General features: G+C 34.9%; 1 protein-coding gene across 1 annotated transcript in view; it reads right to left on the bottom strand.

Moving 5' to 3' along the window:
- LOC127842141 (matrix metalloproteinase-2-like) overlaps positions 1-24780 on the bottom strand; it is a 43946-nt gene extending 19166 nt beyond the window's left edge. Inside the window, exon 1 of the mRNA XM_052371520.1 lies at positions 24033-24780. Within this exon, the coding sequence (XP_052227480.1) occupies positions 24033-24353 (321 nt within the window). The 5' untranslated portion in view covers positions 24354-24780. The remainder of the gene's footprint in view (positions 1-24032) is intronic.
- Positions 24781-25368: the final 588 nt, after the last annotated feature.

Raw genomic sequence — 25368 nt, 5'->3', positions numbered from 1 at the left:
CGTCTCGAAAATTCAATAAATTACATAAAAAGACATTTAATTGTTTCTATCATCCCACATGGGGCATTTATATTTCTGTGTTTTTTGTCTTAAGGGGTGTTGCGGCAGTTTATTTAACCGAGGATATATTTATAGCAACACCGATGCTATTATCACAACAAAATAATTTTGTTATCAGAATCATCACAAATTAATGACCGAGTAGGTTCATAATAGGTACTCAGTGGTTCGATCCCAGGTGCGGTTAACTTTTTTTATTCTTTTTTTCTTTCTTTTATTTCATTCTTGTTTTATTCCTTGAGCTCTTTAGTCCTGTTGTTTACATTAATCAATTTAAAGTATTTAATCAGAAACTTTAAAACATGCCGAAATCTGTCAACAAGTCCCTGTTATTGATGATTAAGGTCGAGTTTGATACTGTATGGTCTTATGTTTGTGATTAAATATTGTATTAGTGTTGTTGTTTTTTAGTAAGCCGTTGTGATCCCAATTAAGATTGTAAACTATATATATATTTTTTTGCATATCTCTAACAGTCTATGTACCGGTACTTGGGTTTCGCCTAATTGCTGTATTGTATGAAATTTGACACAGACGGTAGGGATAGTTAAACAAAAAAATCTCTGTTAAAAGTACGGTGACCCCCTTTTTTTATTTTTGTTTAATGATAACAATACGTAGATGAACATATTTGAGCAGTTTCGCAAAAAGTTATTGGATAGAACTTTTTTAAATTCCATTTTTGTGGATAAAATAGTAAAAAATTGATGTTTTTTGGGTGACATAAACATTTAAAATATTAAATTACTTCAAATTTAACTTGTTTTCTCCATTTTTTTGGTTGTTTGTGTTTTAATTAAATGGTATATGATATATATTAGCTTATATAATATCTACATGTTGCCAATTTCATAGGTTATTAATCATTTTTATGCAATTAGAGATTTTTCAGTTTTAATGAAAAAGTACATGTTATATTATGGTGAATAAAATCAAAACAAGGCCGGTGACCCTATGTTTTTATTTCATTTTTCATATAGTATTTGTATGTAGTACTTGAATAAAAAATTTGAGCAAAAGTTATTAGATGGAAAAAAATCAGCAAAACTGCAGCAACACCCCTTAAATATAATGCAATATTCCTCAACACGCATGCCTGACAATAACCATATACCGTTAATGTCCCAGAGGAAATAAAACGCTTATAACCGTTGAGCGAATCATGAACGATGACCTCTATAACAATACAAGACCACAGACAAATAGAATCATGTCGCTGTAATATAATATTATAATGTTGATGAATGAAAAGTGCACTTAAGTTCATGTCTGATTTTATTTCATAATATACACAGCATGTGGAGTGATGACATGAAGTATAAGATGCCATTCTGAGCATATTGACCGCGCTCTGTGAAAAAGGGGTTTTATGCAAGTGTGTTAAGTGTCATCCCAGATTAGCCTGTGCGCACAGGCTAATCATAGACGACATTTTCCGCTTTTATCGTTCACAGAAAGTCTCTTCTAAGCAAAAATCAAGTTTAGGCAGAAAGTGTCGTCCCTAAAAAGCCTGTGCGGACTGCACAGGCAAATCTGGAACGACACTTTACGCACATGTATTAAACCCCCTTTTCACAGAGCACGGCTCATAATTAGGTAATCATGGCCGCTTTAATAATGTTGTACAGCTCTACATCACGCCAAGGCATGGTATATTTGTTAGAGAGTCACTGGGAAATCGCATTCAACCAGCAAAATTTTTCTCGGATATGCTCAACTGTACCGCAGCCTCATACCATAATGCTCTGTCCTAGTACTATCGGTCTACACAAACAAGCGAACATATACACGAATAATAACTATAACTGTGCTTCAACATAATGAAGTAATCTGCGCTTATATCACGCGCCAACTTAAACACCGTGTATATAATCAAAGTACTGACAGTACTGGTGTGACGATGCTTTTGAAGAGGATGGATATAAAAGCATCAATTTAAGTTTATATACATCACCACAATTGTGTATGTCGGTAAGAAAATTTTGCGTAAACAAAAATTTGGTCACGAAATAACTTTATTTGGGTACCAAAAAAAATTGGGAACGAAACAAAATGTGGGTACGAAAAAAAATTGGGAATGAAAGAATTGGGTTTGAAAAAATTTTGGGTTCGAAAAAAATGAGGATGCGGGAAAGTAGTACCCGTGGGGATTTGACCCATTCAGCGAAACTGGGAGGCGGGTTACATTATCGATCAAATATAACAAGAAATATCTTTAAAAAGATATTCGACGTGTATTTTCTGTACCGCTAATCTTAAAAAAACGATATGTTAACTTACAGTAAAACGTTTGTGGGTTATAACATTACGTTACGTAACAGATATATTCAAAACTTGACATGCTCTTTAATTACACCATGCTCTTAAATTTCACATGTATATCATACCAAACTTTATATTTCGTTGTTTCCTTTCCTAAGTTCATGATGTTTTGATTACGGACGTGATTTCACGTGCTCATGTGCATGGACATAAAAATTTTCTCTTATGATAATTGTTTTTCTCTAATTCAGTAAGCTTAGGCACGTTTGTTCGTTAAGTATGGCAATAATTTCATGATGATTCCTGAAAGAAGGTTTGAGCACATAGTCCAATACGACTTGAATACGTGAGTTCGCCTATGAACACAGTCATGGTAAGGTTAACTAAATCTCCGCGATATGACCTAATATGTGTTTAAAACAGAAAACAATATCCAACAAACGAATGAATTATCAAACAAAGTGTGTGCAGTGATGTGGTTCTGTAATTTCTGTTTGAAAAGTTTATTAAATATGCAAAATGAGAGAGCACGCACAAGAGCGAGTTTCATAGATGTTTCGAGGCTGTTTTCTGTTTATATACCATACTCGCTTTAACGTTTACAAATGGCAGGTTCGAAATATTTCGTTATCTTTGCACTCATGATCGCATTAAACGTTACTTTTACACGTTTTCATTCGCAATTTATTTACAGAATCACGACAAATGTCAAATACAATACAGAAAATGCACAGATGTTTCATTGATCTATAAACATATAATGGATTGAATATAACTGATTTTAAATTAACGTTTTCAAACTATTATTCTTTGTCCCACAATATGCAGTCCTATTTATAGCTGAGCTTCCTTAACCTTTTATCAATGATAATCAGCGAGGTATGCCGATTAGAAAAATCGAGCTATCTCAATCGGACTGGCTCGGTCTTTTACATAGGTCGCCATTGTGAAGAATTTGTTCATGGTATGATAACTTAGACGAGCCGCTTCGCAGCATCGTCAAAAAGTCTCTGCGAACGCCTTCACAACAGATAATATTCAAACTACTGCAACTCTTGTTCAATCAAAACGTCGGATGGGTGCCTATGGATTTGATGAACGGGAGAAGCATTCCTATTAAAATAATGGCTTAATTTGCGATTCTTATGGGAATATATTGGGTGTTATATGACTACATGTATAACACAACAATTCGAAACCAGGGCGAACTCGCGAGGTATCTCTTTGATAGTGGCTGCTGACGGTTTACCGGATAATTCCACGCGAGGTATCTTTTTGATAGTGGCTGCTGACGGTTAACCAGATAATTCCAGTTTTTTGCCTCCTCGTGAAGGGAACAAATGTTTTGTATTACCTTATCTTGATAAGCCTTATCAGCTTGAGTTTTTTTAAAGGCAGTTACAAGTTAAGAAAAAGAAAAATAACATAAAAAGGATTATTGTACCATCTATAACATCATTTAATTCAGAATGGCATCTAGATCTCTAACTGTGTGACGGATACTAAGTGGCAAAAAGGCAAATACTCCAACGAACGGAAACATAAGCAAGTCGCCGAAAACGGTGTTTCACCCGGTGAATATGAAACAAACAAGTAAACACTCACGGTGATTTTTATAAATAATTCATCGAGGGTCGGCTTTTTTTAAATTATATACTTGATTCAAATACAGTGTACATCTTAACCGTGAAAATACCTACATAACAGTATCTGCCAAACATCAAACAAATGAAAACGTAACTTATAGTATTGCAACTTATTATTGTATGCCTAATTGGTATAGCTATCGGGAGAGGCTGATGTTCAAATTAGTATACACATACAATTATTGTACATCAAACGTTATAACTATGGTTATCTTTCAACACGTCTCAATATCTTAACCACCCTCTGCCATGATGACAAATGTGGTGAACAATTGGACTTGGAAAACGTCGTCTCGTTAATTCTTGTCATTTGCTTTTTTATACACTGTATGACCTTATTGTTTTATATTCAATACTGCCCATAAAAACCATGCATTCAACTATATTTGCTCACAACTGTTCAAACTTTCAAAACGTTCCATGAAAAAAGAAGCTGTTACCACTCACAAGGTCATCGTAAAACTTATCGAGCACTACACTCTTGCCACGTGCTTCAATTTTCTTAGTTGCTTTATCAATGACAATTTCCCAGTACGTTGTAACCATTTAGCCAGCTCATTTCGCCGACGACTTACAAGTTCACGTTGGCACTCACAGCTGCGGCTTTGACACGCCCCAGAATGAAATAAAAGCCAGAGGTTAGAAGATCATAGTCGAATTTCGGGATTGCTTTACCATCATATTACTCGACATAATGTGTCATTAAATCTACAAGGCATCACGGGAAAACCACCGAGTATCAATTTAGATTACGCGGTTTCCTCTCTTCTTGTGAAATTTCCTAACAAATTGTGCAATAAAATGAATATATTAACAATTGGATTTTTATGTCCCCCACCACTATAGTGGGGGACATATTGTTTTTGCACTGTCTGTTGGTCTGTCTGTTGGTTTGTGCCAACTTTAACATTTTGCAATAACTTTTGCTATATAGAAGATAGCAACTTCATATTTGGCATGCATGTGTATCTCATGGAGCTGCACATTTTGAGTGGTAAAAGGTCAAGGTCATCCTTCAAGGTCAAAGGTAAAAAAAAACTAAATCAAAGCGGCGCAAAAGGGGACATAGTGTTTCTTACAAACACATTTCTTGTTTTTAATGCAAACAATCTTATCCACAAATCTTAATCGTTTGAGGCATTACATTTTCTTAGCTGATTAAATTCAATCACCTATCCGATTACCTTTTCACAAGCAACTTAAATGAAGAAAATCATTAACTAATAAATAACGCGTTTAACATAAAACCAATGTATTATATCGCAAAAGTAAATGCGTTTAGTTATCATACTAAACGTATGTTTAGTTATCATACTACTCGTATGTTTAGTTAGCATACTACACGTATGTTTAGTTATCATACTACACGTATGTTTAGTTATCATACTACACGTATGTTTAGTTATCATACTACACGTATGTTTAGTTATCATACTGAACGTATCAAACGACATCGCTAAGGTTCATTTAATACCATGTAATGTATATTAATGGTTTAACAAAGATAAGCAGATGACATTAAAAAGACAATCTGGATCAAGGCATTTTTTAAAATACCCCCCCCCCCCCCAAAAAAAAAATAAAAGTTAAGACTGTACTCAAAATCCCCGTTTAGATAGGAAGTAAAAGTAATAATGAAGTGCCCCTGCATACCACCACCTGGGTTGCAAATGCACTCTGTCAATGCGGCTCGGATGAAATCTGACCTGGATCACTTATCAGCTCCGTAACGGCGAGCTATAACAAAAGGATCAGATCGGGTTTCAAACCGGTCACTTGACCTAATCTTCAGCGCCACACATTAGCATAGTAAGCAACTCATGCGTCGCATTTTAGCATGCACGTAATTGAAGCCAGCGAAGCACGCGAAATTAGAAAGTATAGACGACATCTGGTACTTTCTATGATAGTAAAAGCAGATAGAATTAAAAACAAGAGGGCCATGATGGCCCTAAATCGCTCATCTGACTAACCTTGCTTCATGAACTTAAATTTTATTAGACCCATATACAATCCAAAGCCAAATTTCATTAATTAATACATTCTGACAAAATTTCATTAAGACGTGATGAAAACTGTGACCTCTTTCATCTACACAAGGTTTTACTAGAATTAGCCCGATGACCTAATTTTTGACCCCAGATGACCCATATACGATCCAAAATCAGATATTATCAAGATAAACATTCTGACCATATTTCAGTTAGATCATATGAAAACTATGACCTCTATTGTCTTCACAAAGTTTTTCTATGATTTGACCTAGTGACCTAGTTTTTGACCCCAGATGACCCTTATACAATCCCAACCCAGATTTCATCAAGATTAATATTCTGGCCAAATTTCATAAAGATTTGATGAAAACTGTGACCTCTACTGTCTACAAAAGTTTTTTTTTAATTTGACCTAGTTTTTTACCCTAGATGACCCAAATTCAATCCCAACCCAGATTTTAACAAGACAAACATTCTGACCATATTTCATTAAAGTCTGATGAAAACTGTGACCTCTATAGTCTACACAAGGTTTTTCTATTATTTGACCTAGTGACCTAGTTGTTGACCCCAGATGACCCAAATACAATCCAAACAGGGCCCAAAAATTTCTGTAGCCAACATTTTAGCCAAATGGAAATTTGTGTAGCCAAATTTTAGAAACTGTAGCCAAAGTTTTAGCAAAGCATTCGGAACCACCTGTTGTAAGTCTAGGCTAAGGGGTGTTAAAGAATAAACTACAAAACGAAGCTTTAATATGTTTATTACTATAATCATCATATGTGCATAACAAAAATAAACAGTTTACAACAAACCATTTATAAAAGTACATAGTGTGAAACATTTCTATGAACTTCTTGGTTCCCCCATTTAGTACCATCTGAATTTGCGAAAGAGTAGACATGTATTTTGGAGAATTTGAAAGAATTTATAAACAGAATTCAGAATCTCTTGGTATTTCACCAAATATGGAATGGTATCGGCTGCCCCGGCACAACTCAATGCCAACCGATGTGCTATGCAGTATGTTGCCAACACACCTGGTACTGCACGCTTCAGACGGGTGGCTACCCCAGAATTTCGCCCAACCATTACAGAAGCCCCGTCAGTGCTCACCCCACATAAATGTTGAATGCCAATTCCCTTTCTACCAAGCAAATTAACTACATTCTCATGTATGCTCTCTGCATTTGCTCATTGAAGTACAGCCACACCTAAAAAGTAAGTATGTGGCAAAGCCATTCCAAACTCATCAGTTTCCAAAAGTCTAACATAGGTCACTAAATTTTGCTTCACTGAAATGTCTGTGCTCTCATCGATCGTGATACTGTACTTGCATGATGTCTGTATCTTCTGGAGAAGATAACTCCTCAGAACGTATGCCATACAGTTTTGAAATTCCGACACACTGGAGCTGTGTTCATATGACGTGTGGCTGTCAACTCGAAGGTCATTGAGCTGGGTTGCACCCTGAAAATTTATAAATACAAATTTGCAACCTGAAAATATAATTTATGATTTCAAATATAGTTTGCTCAATATTTTTAGCAAACTTACACAAAAAAATTATCAATCAATTTAAAATACATCAAATTTGTTATAAAGATGTTTTATTTATTTTTTACCTGCAATACACACAATCTGATCAGGTCTGGATGATGCGAGAGTATGTTGTGCAGCAAAGTACACATTAGTCATAGCCGACACTACAGCTGCTTCACTTTTGGATATTGCTGCAGCCTGCGCATTTGTCATTGATGTTTTACAACTAGAAGCTTGTGAGGCCTCTTTGTGATCTGAAATAAACAAAATCAAATATGCTTAATTTCAAAACAAAAAGCTCATTTTGAAAAGTGTAAATAAATATTTATTATGAACATAGCAAAATATTATTGTTATTTTTAATATATTATTCATATATTAATGTATAAACATTTTAATATTGATTGTCATTCTTTTTTATTACCTTTTGATATTTCGTGTTTTGAAATGTTGTCTTTTTTCTACATACTACACCCAGATGTGAATGAATTTGATTTTTGAAACTGTATGCATATTTTGCAATACATCGTTTTTGATTTTGCATTATAATCTAACCACTTGAATTCCGAAAGCCAAACATCTTTGAATGATCTATTATCAGATTTGATTTTTTGAGACCGGGTCATTAGATTCGTCAGAGTCCAAAGGACGCTTATTGCCTATGGTCGCCATAATAACAGTCGCAATTTCCGACACTTAATACCCGAAAATGTCAAGGGTTTTATACCCGTTCATCTATCATCATTCACAATTGTAACACATTAAATTATAGCCTTTAATCATAACAACATTACGAACTTCTCGAAATTAAAACAAATTAGCAACTTCTTTACTTACGTTATTTGTGTGACTAAGTTGATAATTCGCTAACGACTTTTACTCAAATTGATGTTAATCGGCAGCAATCTTTAATCTTTAATCAGATAATCAGATGTAATTGTTTATTTAAGCCGCTACGATGTACGATTACACCATTGTTTTGTTTTCACACCAGTAATATTCCTTTGTCTCGATGACCGGTTCTAACAGTTGTTATTGCCGACTGCATATCAATTTTTCAGGTCAATAACACGGCGATGTATTGAAGCAGCTGAAAGAGTTTAATATCTGGGACGGCATTTATCAGGAAAAAAATCAATACCGATAATCCGCATTGTTCAATAATTAAGCAACGATTACTAACACTTATCCTTTATGGATTTTCATGAAATAAAAAACATAATAAAGAATTTTTTATTCTCTTTAATCTGATATGTAAATTATTATTATACACTACGTGAAAAACAATTAATTATGCTGTTAAAGGTTTTTCTATTATTTGACCTAGTGACCTAGTTTTTGACCCCAGATGACCCATATACATTCCCAACCCAGATATCATCAAGACAAACATTCTGACCAAATTTCATAAAGATTGGATGAAAAATGTAACATCTATTGTCTACACAAGGTTTTTCTATTATTTGACCTAGTGACCTAGTTTTTGACCCCAGATGACCCAAATAAATCCCAACCCAGATTTCTTCAAGATAAACATTCTGACCAAATTTAATAAAGATTGGATGAAAAATGTGACCTCTATTGTCTACAAAAGATTTTTCTATTATTTGACCTAGTGACCTAGTTTTTGACTCCAGATGATCCAACTACAATCCCAAACCAGATTTCATCAAGATAAACATTCTGACCAAATTTCATAAAGATTGGATGAAAAATGTGACCTCTACTGTCTACACAAACAAATTGTTGACGGACACACGCACGCACGCACACACGCACGCACGCACACACGCACGCACATACGGACGCCGGACATCACACGGTCACATAAGCTCATAATGTCACTTTGTGACAGGTGCGCTAAAAACAATCGGTACAAACCATGTTTTAAAATATATACTACATGTGTAAAAGTTCACCGAAAATAACATCATCAAATTAATTTAATTCTCTAAAAGACCTTCATGAAATCATAAACAACAACGCTTGTTATGTGAACCAATATACCGTGACATTCGATTAATTCTAACTTTTTATGTATGAATTAACACAATTACATGTCAAGATTATTCATAATGCTAAGATTGCATCCAACGTTAAGCCGAAGTACATCGACAATGCTTCATATAGAATAAGCTGTTCAAAATAAATCAATCATCCATGTGAACCTATGATCGGAAGTGATTTGCACTTCATTGTGGTCTGCACTCAAAACCTCATAGTGTTTTTGTTAGTCATAAAACATGATCGGCGCAGCTAGTGTCGCGCCTATCGAGGCGAAGAGCGATTGGTTTACTTTACTTGAGCGACCTAATAAAATCAGAATAAATCTAGACTTAATTGTTATTTAAAATTACAAATTCAAGCAAAGGACACGATACATAACTAGTTGATAACAAATACCAACAACTATGTTCACTAATTGGCACTTATTCCATAACAGTAAGTGTAAATGGTGGATTAAACTTTTGCCATGTTACGGCAAACATATTAAAAAAAAAACTCCGCGAATGTAAAACTGGCAAATATTGAAGTTTGGGAATAAATGCTTTCAATTGATGAATGTGTACACTGGAACTAAATAGTTCCAGTAATAAAAGAATATCAAAGCGCTGAAGGCACTGAAGTTGTTCGCTGTTGTAGTCCTTGATTAGCTTGTGCGCATTGCACAGGCTAATCAGTGTGCACAGGCTAATCTTATTTGACGTGCATTGAGCCCCGTTTTCCCTGAAAGCAGCCAATATGTACAGATTTCAATGATAAACACTAGACTGGCCAATGTCGACTTACAAGCTGGTATATAAACTCACTGCTAGAGGGTATATACACTCACTGCTAGAGCAGAATTATTTGTCGTCTGCTGCAGACAGGCAGCGGTAATCGTCCCTTGCAGAGTGAGTTGTGGTTCTTACCGTTCTTAAGGCTTCTAAGCACATACTGATTTGCAAAATATGCTCTGTAAATTTAGCTGGCCGCTAACGCGACCAACTAAAAATTAACGAACGAAAAAAGGTAATCCTAATCTGGACTCGATCCACTGACCCTTGAAGTAAACTTCCAAAACTTAATCCACTCGACCATCCGTGCCCACATATTTATTGCTGTCCTTTATACTTAATATAAGCAATTGTCGTGATGTCACAAAATAACAGAACTCTCCACATTGTTTAATCGTTTCGTGTTTGTTACGCTTTATAATGTTCAGCTGTTCAAATCGTCAAAAGATGCATATACTAGATAAATTGTTCAAACATAGTAAATATTCAGTACTAGTGTTTCATCGCAAATATCATAATTACAACGAACATTTGCACACAAAAAATGTCTAATCTAAAACTTTTTTTTCAAGTTTGTAAATTTGCCAAAAGGTAAAGAGGTTCCTTTAATCGCCTTACTAGAAGAACCAATTTCTTTTTCGGCTTTCACCTCTTGCAAGCAATTTTTTAAACATGTACCATTTGTATCGACACACTAACTCATCCACACATTAGCAGCCTCTTTGAAGACGATTCATATTAAAGGACTGGCAAGGTATATCAGCATATGTATCTTATCAATCAGTCATATCAGTATGGAAATCAGTACTGCTCTGTGATCGCTTAGAATCGATCAAAACCTTATCGCATCTTCGAGGAATACGAAACACACCCGGTTTGTATTGTATGCACCTTGTTGAGCAAATGCAAATACACTAAAGAAATGATTCAATTAAGTGCAAAAGGCTGAATTATGGTCAAATGAACTTATTATAATAAATGAAAGGTACTAAAGTATTAACAATATAAGCACGTGTTCAGGATTGCATTTTTGTCAGTACAGAATATCCTAATAGCTATAATAGGTATGGACACAACTTGTTTTCAGTGCATTATGCATCCTGAATCTATATGTAAACGTTACGTGTCTTGCAAACAATAGTTCATAAGAGTGTCGCGTGACACAGCCAGCGTACGTTTGCTGACTGTGAAATGGTAAGACAGAAGAGTCTGAAATAACTTAAATATGCATCGTAGATATTGTAAATTCTAATATTAACGGATTTTATCTGCGTTACTGGCTATTTAAAAGCACCTAAAATATTAAATACATATTACTTGATATTTTTCTGCATACTTGTCTCGCCTGGACGACCATTATTTCTTAATTGAAGTAACATGAACTTCGTCTGCAGGAAAAAGCGGACAATATTCCTAAGTGCTTACCCATGGTTATCAAGTTAACAGATTTACAGAACACCTTTGGCCCTAAATATTTACCTCATAAACTCAGTGAAGTTTATATCATTTGACACGTTATTTCGCGCGGTGTGCAGTTTTCTCGAGCTGGGATAGCAATATATATCAACGACAAAGGGTTTTTACGTGCAAGTCATACGTTTTCAGTACATTAAAAGATGGCAATGTAACAAATCAGAAGATTTTGGAAGATTTCACGGCTATAATATCAAAATACGTGTAGTACGGAAGGGTTAATTGATGTTGTGTGACAGTGTCGTGTCGTTAATTGGTACACGCACGCATCATTGCTGAAATATGCTTGGTTATTTCCACAGTCAGCAAATATCGAAACACAGTTTAAACGAGAGCGCTAACGACGTTGCAAGTCTGTTGGCGAAACACAGTGACGTTTCTGTTGTAGTAAATGTTTAAGGAACAGTATGGCAAGCGGTTCGACGCATAATCCCAAGAAACTAGGTTTCTCATGAGAACCTAGGTTCTCAGAATGAGAACCTAGGTTCTCGCTTGAAGATTGCACATGGCTTCAATAACTGAATAATACGTGTCCCGTATTCCAAACGAGCAAGTTTACGCCGTCCGACGCGTAATTCTGAAAACCTAGGTTCTCAGAATGAGAACCTAGGTTCTCTTGAAAAACCTAAATTCTTGGGATTATGCGTCGAACTGCTTGCCATATCCGTAGTTTTCATTTGGGAACCATAGGTTCTCTGAGAACCTAGGTTTTTAGAGTACCTATGTTCTCATGAGAACCTAGGTTCTCATTATGAGAACCTAGGTTTTCAGAATTACGCGTCGGACGGCGTAAACTTGCTCGTTTGGAATACGGGACACGTATTATTCAGGGCGCAGGATCAATGGGATTCACATATGATTACACACGGGCTGGACAGAATGAAAACACGCCGTTAAGAACTTTATTTTTGCAGATATCTCAAGTTATTGAAATAAGTCTTTAGTGCATAAGTTTTTCCCTCAGTGTTGCCGATATCTTACGATTGAATAATACATTATTACACATTATCAATAGAGATAAAACTTTTATTTATACCATAATGATTGCTTACTATATCACAGACATACTTAAATTAGAAAACTGTACCGTACAGTCGTTTGAGGCCCGAACAAGGGAACTGAATATCTGAAACTCATTTAATGCTGTAACAATGTATTATGTAACGATTGATCTGAATTTGTTTCAATTTTTAGTCTCAAAATAGTATTTACAATTAAAGATGTATTTCATAAACAGTTTAATTTTTTATAAACGTGTTCAGACCAATGTCGACCGATTACTTTACTAATTTCATTCCTCGAGAAGTTTCCTACAGGGTTCGTTGAATTTTACTTAGCATTGTCTTAACATTGTTCAAAAAAATGTTGGGGAGTAACATTCACTGTTTCACGTCTAGGGCTGTCACGATACGCCGTGAGCGTACCGCGGTATATCGTGGTATGGCAACACTGTATCGCGGTACGTACCGCGATATTTTACAGAATATGTATCTGTGAAGAAAACAGCAGAATAACAAGTTTTACAAACTTTATTAAACTCAATAATCAGAAAACACTGGTATCATAGTATGACTAGAAACTGTAAAAGAAACTGTAATAAACTTGATAGAAGTAGTCATTGTTATAATGTTATTGTTCGCGTCTTTTTCTAAAATGTCCGCCATGTTGTTTACAATAGCTGTGACTACGATCTGTGTAAATCGAACGCTTCAAGGGCATGTTCAAAATGGGGAGTCAGCGGGCCCAGTATTGAAAATCCGTAGCGTTCTGACTCTTCCTCGACTTATTCAGAATCTTAAGATAACATGATTCGGAAGTGCCATGCTTTGAACGATCGATATACTAAAGAAAGAAAATAAGAAAAAGAATAAACATCTTTTGGATAATTATGAACTTATTTGCGAAGGAAATCTGTCACTAATTCCAAAAAAGGTACGGACCCATACATCGCCGTATTTTAAACGTGAAAGTTAAACATCTACAAGTGGAAGCGCTTGCTTGACCTGGATATTAACGGATTATTTATTTAGCCCTTTTGAACCGCTTCTACATTTTTCAAAACGATATCTATATCAAAATAATTATGTAATGTATTTATATCTGTGCTAATATTATAATATTAAAAAAACCGGTGCGGCAACGCCGTACCGCGGTGCGATTTTTTTCACGACATGCACCGCGATATACCGGTATACCGGTGAATCGTGACAGCCCTATTCACGTCTATTGCTTATCATTCTACACATATGCCGCCAGCGTGTACCAAGCAATGGGAGAGAACTGGGGGTTAATTATGGCAAGCGGTTCGACGCATAATCCCAAGAAACTAGGTTTCTCATGAGAACCTAGGTTCTCATGAGAACCTACGTTCTCATGAGAAACTAGGTTTATGAAATCCCAAGAAACCAGGTTTCTACTGAGAACCTAGGTTCTCATGAGAAACTAGGTTTTTCATGAGAACCTAGGTTCTCATAGACACATAGAACTTAGGTTCTCATGAGAACCTAGGTTCTCATGAGATCCTAGGTTCTCATTTTGAGAACTTAAGTTCTCGTTTGGTATCCTAGGTTTTCACAAGAACCTAGGTTCTCATTTGAAAACCTAGGTTCTCATGAGAACCTAGGTTCTCATTCTGAGAACCTAGGTTCTCATGAGAAACATAGTTTCTTGGGATTATGCGTCGAACCGCTTGCCATAGAACAGTTATCTGAATGAAAATCTAAATGGCTATCAAAAAGATAAGTATTTTTAGAATAAGTACACCTAAATGAAGCAAGAAGTGATGAACTATTGCAAACCACCCCATATCAATCGGAAAACCATAACTATATATCAGGGGAGCTGTTTATTTTGAGAGCAAGGAAATGACAGATGCAAATGCTATTTCTGATTGGCTATACGTATATTTTTGCTCTTTTTAACTAAATTTATCTTTACATCATTACTCTTCACAAGACGGAACGACTTCTTCATCCGCAAGGCTAAGGTCAATGTTAAATCCATGTCTTTTTTGTTTTGTTTGTTACTTTTCATTGTACTGTAACGATCGCTTCATTTTCATTTTAGCAGATAGGAACAATTCGATGTTGTTGTTGTGTTGTTTTTATTGTTATATTAACCGACTTCGTTACATTCGTTAACTATAACATGCCAGCTGAATTTTGGAACACACGTTCCGAAGTTTTCAATCCTTATTCAAACTATTCAAATAATTTCAAATAGTATGCAGCATATTTGGCAGATTAATATCAAAATACTGTAATTTTACCTTCTCTCTTGCCGCCAAAAATCGCAACGTAAATGTTTTCCGTCACAAAGTTTAACGATATAACAGCACTAATAAAAACTCCACAGTTTTGTGCAAGAAACAAGATAATTATTTATGCGTTAAAACTATTTGAAGTAACGTACCGAAATTAATAAATACATTATAAAAGTATGCTATCTCAAAATCAAATAAAAAGAGGTAGACTTTTTACTCCAGAGCTACAGGGGTCAGTGGTTCGAGCCCCGTTGAGAGTTACTTTTTTTCTTTGAAGAAGGTTATTCTTGTTTTTTACTGAAGCTTTTTATATCAAATACATTTATCAATATAAAGCATTTAATGACACACTTCAATACATGCCAAATTATGTGAAAAGGCCCCTTTAAAAGCATCTGCTGCTGCGCCGCGCGCATGTTTGCGTGTATTTTAGATTTGATTTACAGGTCTCGCGGCGTCTTCGAGAATGCATCTATTACCTGCCCCTGTGACCTTTAAGAAAAGCTGTGTTACGCAATTAACGTAACAAGTATTGGACTTTTTTCCTTATAAAAAATGTTATGTAAAGTACACTCTTACGCGCCGCTAACTCTACCTCGGCGCGGATGCGAGTTGAGTATATTAATTTGTTGAATCGTAGTTCCCTGCACACCAATTTTCAAATAACCACTATAACCTTAGTTGTTCTTACGAACAACTACAAACAACCTTTGACTCTCCATCGTGTTTCAAGCGAATAAAACTTTTCTTTAATTACGATATTATATTATAAACATTTACTTTTCGGGACAGATACTGTCTATAATTCAGCGTCCAAATATACGGTGTAAACTGATGACAGCGTAAATTAATTGTATGTTATCTTCCACAATGACCACATGCATGGGCGAAAACACACCTCTAACAACTGCGGTGGTCTTATAAAAGCATTACTTCCTTTTTAATTTCCACATGCTTTCTACAACCATCGACTTGTCTGTACTGCAATATTTATGACATAATCTCATTAGACTTAGTGCGTTTTTAATTCGAAATACGTCTGGATAATGAGTGTTCTGTACTTTTAGTACCCTTTGTCTTTTTTCGGCATTTAAACGCATTGGAACGATTAAAATTGCATAGGAGTGTTAAATATACAAATGTTTTAACGTGTTGCATCATGAATAGAGAATTGCCGATGGGCTATTAAACGAAGGTTATGTGTTGACAAAAAAAATTCAGGGCGATGATCATCATGCGGCTGAGTGTGAATTGATGTGCTCGTAACAAAATAATAAGCGTTTTATGAAGTTAATTGTAAAACTCGTAATATCAATAGATAAGCACAAGCGCGAAAATGGCTAAGAAAACAAGAATATTGAATAAGATTTAAGACAGTAAACACAGAATAAGAAAAAGGCGAGATGCAAATAAGACTTTAAATAATAGTGATTGTTGGTCTTGAATAAACAAGAAACCGTCGGAGACAGGTGATGCTCCCCAAAGTTTTTTTTGTCACAATATTGCACTATATATTCAGATAAAAGGAAACGTCTTGAGGGCACAGTAGTTGGGGGGACAAGATTTTTTTTTATAGAAAATGGGCCATAACTCTGTGAAAAATCATCCGACCAGAACCCGCTGATAATATGCACATCTCCTCTTGGTAGTGAAGCTTCCCATAAAGTTTCATTGAATTCCGGTCATTAGTTGCTGAGAAATAGCCGGGACAAAAATTGTGCACGGACGGACACACGGACGGACAGACGAAGCGGCGACTATATGCTCCCCCCAAAATAAATTTTGGGGGAGCATAAAAACGGTGTTAAACAGCTGTAATTATATTTTCCCTTTAATTGGTTATATCTGTAAAAAATATGAACTGGGTTGTGTGTAACCGCTTTCAGATTGTTCTACGCCACACAAAATCTCAAATCTGGTGGTCTTGTTAACAAACCCAAACAGGCGCGGCGACTTTAACGCGATATATTATTTTATACGTAATTCACTTTAAAATGGTATCACGAGTAGATGGGTTGTATTTGATAGTTGAATCATCCATAATACAATATCATTTTTTGGTGAAAAGTATGTCGATTTTATTGAACATAATTATTTCCACATTATACTTTTAACCTGACGTTAAAGTAACATTATTACCTCAAAAACCATAAAACATGATATATTATATATTTTCGATGGGGTAAAGTTCTGCGGTGTTGAATTATTTAATGACAATAATGTAGCGTAAGCTTTGGATGTTAGTGACATACTCTCAATGCAAAAACCTTGAATGCTAAGAACAAAAGAATAATAACAAAGCATTCAAAGTTAAAAAAGCATCCACAATTAGTTTCGATTGTTATTATTTATAACGCAGACGACAAGCTTTCTTTTATTAATTTGAAACATTCATCCCCCACAATAGCGTAATTATTATGAAGCTCCTGCATACTTCAGAATCATACAGTCGTAAAACACTGGTTTCATGCACTTATTAGCAATCATAGCACCACCAGGTGTGGCTCGGACGGTATCGGGTGTTATTTCCATGCTTTACGTGATAAATATTTTACGACAATGACAGTCGCCATCCTTAAATGACTCACGCATTAATAGACTCATTCACTCCTTTAAACAATCGATGTTATTGGTTTTTTTCCATTATTTCCTTTGTCGTTGTCAATTCGCATTAATGGAGTTTTCAATTCTCGCAGAGTCGATTGCAGAACTCAGTTATCAATTGGAGATAACATGAATGGGTTCCTTACGATTGAAATTTATTTGAGATATTTCCGAAAAAATTGACTGATTAATGCATCCAAGATAATCAATTCTGACAGGTGCATGAAATAGTGACAAAAAGACAAACAGCATTGTTTCTTAAGACAGCATCGCGCGTGGTTGCTTGACGTTGGAAGTTCCAAGTTGGCATCACGTGATCTACAGGATGCGTCACGCGCGTCTGTCATGTCTAAAATTAACGTCGCTCGTGGCTACACAGAAACGTATCAAATATACACATATCATTGATAAGCCGTGCACGCTTACAAATGATTCATTCTCATTAGACATGTCTGGTGGTGACGAAAAGCGCATAGCCAGCAGAAGTCTGCAGGGAAACATTGCAGACATGTTCATGCAAGTTCTAAGCAACTTCCTGATGTTTTAATGTTGAATAAAATTAATCGATAAAACAATTGAAGAATTGAAGAATTCGAACTTAAACATAACAGACAACCCGACTGGCTTAGTTTATATTATTTATGAAGCAATTCCGACATCAAAGATTTGTTGATCTTAAAGGACAAGCTTGATATGTTGAAGAAATAAGTATGACGCATTATTTGCTGTAATTCGATACCTACCTAATTCTTGCTTCATTACTTACAAAGTTTACCATCCGCACGACCTATGACAAACAATGTAATACATGTACTTATAATCTACAATAATAATCCCCAAACCATTTTGAAAACTGATCTTATTTCTCGGCACACACAACGCCGACCGTCGTTTGTACCAATTGTAGTTTAATTACCAAAATTCTGGTATAAAGGTCGGTCATACGAATTCCAAAAGATTTGATATTGGTCAGCTTAGGTTAAGTCTGCAGATTAGTTGGATTTGTTCTAAACATGGCACGACCGGAGCGATTAATGCACTGCATAATCAGTATATTAATCATCATACTGAACGCATTGTCGTTTGTTTTATCACAGGTGATATCGAAATTCATTAACGAACGGCTATTTAGGCTGCTTACGCAAAATGCCGGCTTCCAGAACTCAATAACAAAAAACTTTTGTAACAAAATGGCAGTTAAATTTAGAAAATTCTAGTATAAAGGTCATGCCTCCCTCCCATAGAATATACGCCAGTTATTTCAGTCAATAACACACATGCAGTTGTTGTACAGCATGCGCGACTTTCCCAATGTTGTATCTTGTAAATCTGACGTTAGTTGTATGTGTGCTTGCCAAATCTACCTTAAACACAACCACTTGGACAAAGTCCCAAAATCCAACCTTGAAAAATATCACCATTCATTTATTTTCTCATTCCACATTGCTGTAAATGAGCCTACATACTACAAATTTGGCAAATACTACGTTTCACGAGAGCTTGAAATGCAACGCAGGTATTACCGCACCTTTTGAATACATTTCCACAATGTGTATAACTGTTAGGCCGGCGATTTATTGCATTCGTTGTTGCATATGATCCTATATGTAGCTCATGCATAATGATGAATGTATTGATTTGTAAAAGGAGTACCAGTGTTCCAGCTAGGATTTAAAAGGGCAGGGTGGCTTTTTGTCAAAAGGGCACTCTCGATGAGCAGTATTTTGTCAAAATACTTTCGAGCGCGCGGGCGTTTCTGGAATGCTTCCTGTTGCATATTAATTTATATGTTATTAATAATTGTTAGAATATATTATTCCCATTATTATTAAACCATTCTAATATAATGTGTACATTGAGAAATAAATTAATTACAATGTAATAAGAGATTAATTAAGTATCATTCATATGTAAAAAAATAAATTAAAAAAAATAATTTAAGGGCAGGGGGGGCAGGGCGGAGGTTCCGGAGGGCAGGGCGGAGGTTCCGGAGGACAGGGCGGGGCGCCCTTCAATTTAGGCCTAGCTGGAGCACTGGAGTACTTATTTCATCCATTAAAATGTGCAATGTTCAGTATCGTTGTATATTTTCCGCGTTCATGAGATAAATGCATAATTACTCCTATACTCTCTTAATCTCCAAGCAAATTCGGTAGGATTTTTTAAGCATTATATAATGAAAATACGTATCTTGTTAAATTTTGAAAAGAGTGTAAAGATTTAGGTTCATAACAAAAAATAAATTACCCAAATGAAAAAAAAAGTTAAAATAACAACGGTACAATTATTTACCAGGTGGCTAGGCTATAATCACGAGGTTGGTTATGAAGGCAGGGATTTGATCCAGATAATTAAGCTGGTTCCAGCAAAATTTCTGCGCGAAGGTTGATCCTCTCCCAGGTCGGTTGAATAATAAGAATGCATGTCTAAGCAGGATAGTGAATTCTAAAAGATTATAAATGCACGATATGTGGTTGAAAATAGAATATTCGTCGTAATACGACGTATTATAAATATTAAATACTGGGAAATGCATTGTTTCACATAGACAGTGGATGCGCTTTTCTTTGAAGTGTAGTATATGAAAATCTAAGATACATATCAAACGCAAATGTCACACATTAATGTCAGCGTGTTCCAGCGTAGTATATAGGCATATTTAGATACGGATTATTGGTAGTTAAGCCTCTGTTTGCATTGCACGAATATTTAGACGTCGTTCTTATCGCTATTATAGCGAAAAACATGGTTGTAAAAATGCGAATTTTGAAAACAGAATAAGGTTACAATTATGCAAAAGTATTGTTAGAAATTAAGAAATGCCTTTAATGCCTTATAGATAGTTAGAATTACAGAAAATGACTACTGCGGCCGTGTCATCATGTTTTATCATAATTATATTACAATAACGTCAAGGTTCGTTGAGCTTGCAAAACCACTTTCAGAAATGCATAACAATGCGTAAAAGGAACGGGTACAATAAATAGTAATAATCTGTATATATACATATTCGTAGCAAATACAAAATACTAGTATACACTATACAAAGTGACGTAACAAACTTAATTGTATCGTTCAAAGTGCTTCCATTTAGTGAAATCGACATCAAAATAGAACTCGATAATGTTATCAGCTAAGGTTATGGCTGACAGAGCAATAATGTGTCACAAATACTTATATAAAACACGATATAGGTTACAAAATCATTTAGGTTATGCCTTGATTTATATGATGTAGATACGCGGAGATTTTTAACACGATACTTTTAAAAATAAAGTTCGTTGAATTAACGTGAAGATATTGTCAATTACCGTGTGTGTGCCTTCCTAAAGTTGTATTTATGCTATTTGTTATACTAAAAAACATGTTTGTTAACACTTTAAGAACATAATTCATAGTTAAAAAGCCTGAACAGACATCCATAACTCACCAACATGTGCTATCTTTAAATACGCCGAACATTTAGAACGTACCTAAGAGACAATGACGAAATGATAAAGTTAACTAAAATAAGTTATCATGGGTTTTGCCAAAATACACTAATACAGACGATATAATGCATTCGTTGTAAGATAAGTGATATTTTGTATTCATATGAAAATACCATCTATTGCAACTTTAATAATAATAATAACATTGATTTATTTTAAAAAGTAGTATGTACTTTGTTTTGGTTACGGTAATGCAGTCTTCTATACAGACCTCAGTACTAATTTTGCCCCACACGCTTATTTTAATATTTTAATCAATGTTTTTTATGACATTCATGATACTCAAAACAACGTTTCCCGATTGAACATGTATTCATTTGATTAAGTCATCGTTTACATTAAGTTGTTTATTTTCACACAGTTTGTAAAGGGTAATGCCTCCTTTAAAGGGATCTTTTCACGGTTTGGTAAATTGACAAAATTGAAAAAAAGATGTTTTAGATTCGCAAATTTTCGTTTTAGTTTTGATATTTGTGAGGAAACAGTATTACTGAACATTTACCATGGTCTAATATAGCCAATATATGCATCTTTTGACGATTTAAAAACCTAAAAATTATAAAGCGTTGCAACGCGAAACGATTGAATAATTTGGAGAGTTCTGTTGTTGTCGTTAAATTTTGTGAAACTACGAAGACAACTGATATAATGCATAAAACACATTAACCAAGTATGCTTGGCAGAATAGCCGAGCGGGCTAATGCGTTTTTACTCAAGGTTACTCCTGGACTCCGGGGGTCACTGGTTCGAGTCCAGCTGCGGCTACTTTTTTTTCCTATTTTGAATTTTATTCTTGATTTTTTACTGGTGCTTTTAAGATCCAATGTTTACATTTATCAATATAAAGCATTTAATGACTTATTTCAAAACATGCCAAAAACTGTGAAAAGTCCCCTTTAATATTAATAACATGGATTTCGTCTTCCTCGTCCGATACATAGACACAGGAAGGTCAAATTAAGGTTAGAAATAATAATCTACAATGTGCAATTAATTAAGCCAGGATCGTTTTCGATAGTTCATTAATGTCCGCTCAGACGTTTACCTGTGTCTTAATGGGTTGGTCGGTTTAAATGCGATTAATTCGCTCTGATTTGATATAGGTCCCCATTGTGTTATAACATAGAGGTTAAAGATAGCAACGAGATAACAATGGGCATTTAAATAGTCACGAAATCAACATCCGTATAATGTTGTCCCATTTACTTTTATATTGGAGGTTCGCAAACAAGACAGTCTCTATTTTGTGAGAGATTTTTACAATGGTGTAACGCGATAGTGTGTCATATCTTAAAGGGACCGTCAACCAGATTTACGAAAAACAAGAAAATTTATAAAATACCGTATTTGTTTACAATTACTTGTGTAAAATTAATAAAATATCACGACTATTTTATTACATTACTTGAAAAAAAAGTTCATATTTTCAGTATATTAAGTAATAAAATTTCGCGATGTGAAATCGAAAGTACATCGCGAAAATAGGTGACATAACGGTATACACACTATACATAACGCAAGTAAATTGGTCATTGTATATATAAAATATATACAATTCATTAAGTATGCACAATTTGCATTCCTGAGTTAACCACGTGACGATGATGATCAATCTACTTGCGTTATTTATATAGTTAACTGGTAGTTACCGGTACACATACCCAATACAATTTTATTACCGAATATACTGAAAAAAGGAAAACTTAACAACTTTTTAAAGTAATGAAATATACCAGTCGTGTTATTTTCATCAATAAAAAATAATAATTGTAAAAATAGGTATTTTAGAACTTTTCTTTTTATCGTCAATCTGGTTGACGGTCCCTTTTAAAAGAGCCTAAACTTAATAACATAATATTATGCAACACATGTTGACCAGAAATCAGACATTAATGGCCCACCTAAAATATAATTTATAAACTAACTGCCAACAGATTCAGTTCGAACTTTGAATGAATTCGTGCATTGGGATCATGAAATAACATTAACAATAACATGAACATACATAACGTATGAAAAATCTGAACTCATAATGACAGTAAAAATACTGTAAACTAATGACCTGTGTGTTATTATGTAAGGAATTTGTAATCAAGAGTAAAAAAGGCACTATTTAATTTCTACTTTGTATGACAAAGTGTAAACACACAGCTCATTATGATTTAAAATCATAACGTCACAGCTGAACGAAGGATCCGTTTGATCTTCAACAGCAGCTGGTACTGTTTAAAAGGCTTCGTATCACGATCAATGCCAGCATATGACCTTCTTTTTCGTTATAATACACTGTTTTCAATCGCGTATTTCCAAATCATTTCTGTGGACCGTGGTATCAAAGATTCTGAAGTTTACAAAGAAGCAGACGATATTCGGTGATAAATGCGGACGCATATCTGGTCTTATAACTGCCCCCAGATGTTTTATTTGAATAAGCTATTACCCACTTGGCAATAGCTGGTGCTTCCGCCATACAGTTCATTTACATTTGCTTTGTGTATAACTAATAAGGATTTTGATTTACATGATATAGAGTTAGTCATAATACCATAATTATCCTTGTGTTCATGGATCTTTCATACTACGGTCTTCCCTTAAATACTTAGTCAGGAATCTTTAAATACTTTTTTTAATTTCAATCTCTCAGATAAAGGTATGTTGAACTTAGATACAGTAATTTCAAATCTTCTTACACGTGAACTAAATGAAAACAAGCAAATTTGGCGCTCTTTATTATTGCCCTTATAATCACAGGAAAGTCAGTTTAAATCTGTATTAAAACGAATCTCAGACGGAAGTACACAATTATTGGTATAAAGAAATCCTTGAGAAGGATGTATTATTATTCATGCATTCATAAGTAGTTAAGAGCCAAGATTTAACGATTTGTATGTGTTGTGATGAAAATTTCAAATTGTTCTTACCACCATCATCTGCTCGCGTTCCCGGTACCAGTCTGTAGCATCCTCGTAGGAATCAACAGGAGCCCCTCCCACGGGGGTCATCGCGAGGATACACACCACTAATATTGTCAGTATCACAGCAAGATTCCGAGGCAAACATGTTTTTAACATTTGAGTCGGATATGGCGTGGTATATCTATATCCACAGAGGCACTTCATTGTGCCTTGTAGATTCATTTCGAATGTGCATGTATCTGCACGTGATACACGTGCATGATTAATATTATCACAGACCGCGTCATGCATTATATCAAATGCCTCCAAATTATTACCACGCAGCATATTAAATAATGTAGATTAATTAATCAGTTCACTAAAAATTAAAACAATTATATTCCATTGAGGCACAATGACACTCATCTCCAAAATCACACATCACATAAATTACCATTATATCAAGCAATACTGCATTCTTAATCGATGTTAGGTTTGTTTACATATCTAGCTATCAACGCGAACGATCTACAAAGTGTAAAATCCTTCCTGTTATACTAGTGTTGATGCGTACACACATGATTCGCTACACACACTACTTCGTTTATTCACTCGGCAAGTCAATATATACAAATAAGTGAATGTCGAGTTTCGCACGATTCAGACTTGCTACTAGTACTATGCCGATTTATTCCGCTACGACTCCCGTGTGTTTCCTAGCATTGGATGGGTTCTTAGTTACACAGCACATGAAACCAATATTGAATCGCTCTGAGTCATTCCGGCGCACAGCTGCGGATGCAGAACGATGTATTAGAGAGAAATTTCAAGCGTTTGGGGGTTGGAAAAAGATCTTTGAAATCAAATCTAAACAAAACGGGGCATTGACCGCGAAGGTACGTGGGAAAGTGGTACATAAGCACTTTCGGCAAATTAATTTCTACCACAATAATGTAATGATCAAACGCTTAAAGGAACATACACCATTTTGACATTTCATAGGTCACAGTGTTCATATTTAACATTCACATTTAATTATTCAAATTAAATGTTTATGTCATTAATTTGGAATTTACTTAATTTATCACCTTAGTAACTTCCTTAGTTATTTATTTAACCATTTTTATTTACAGTGGATCTATTGTAGGTATATTAATATTTTATAATTAGTTAAATTATGTCAGATAATATACATAACATTTGTTTTCAATGATGATAAATATTTAAAATACCACTATATACACGATATACAAGAATAGTAAAGTGACAAGGCGAGAGACTTAACTAATTAGAAACTAAACTATAACATACACTACCCTTTAAGCTGCCTACAAAAAATGAATAGTAGTCGTACCGCCACTTA

Source organism: Dreissena polymorpha, chromosome 1, assembly GCF_020536995.1.
Source record: "Dreissena polymorpha isolate Duluth1 chromosome 1, UMN_Dpol_1.0, whole genome shotgun sequence".
NCBI classification, from domain to species: domain Eukaryota; kingdom Metazoa; phylum Mollusca; class Bivalvia; order Myida; family Dreissenidae; genus Dreissena; species Dreissena polymorpha.
The sequence above is the reverse complement of the archived record's forward strand: the minus strand, read 5'-3'. Positions and strand labels throughout refer to the sequence as shown.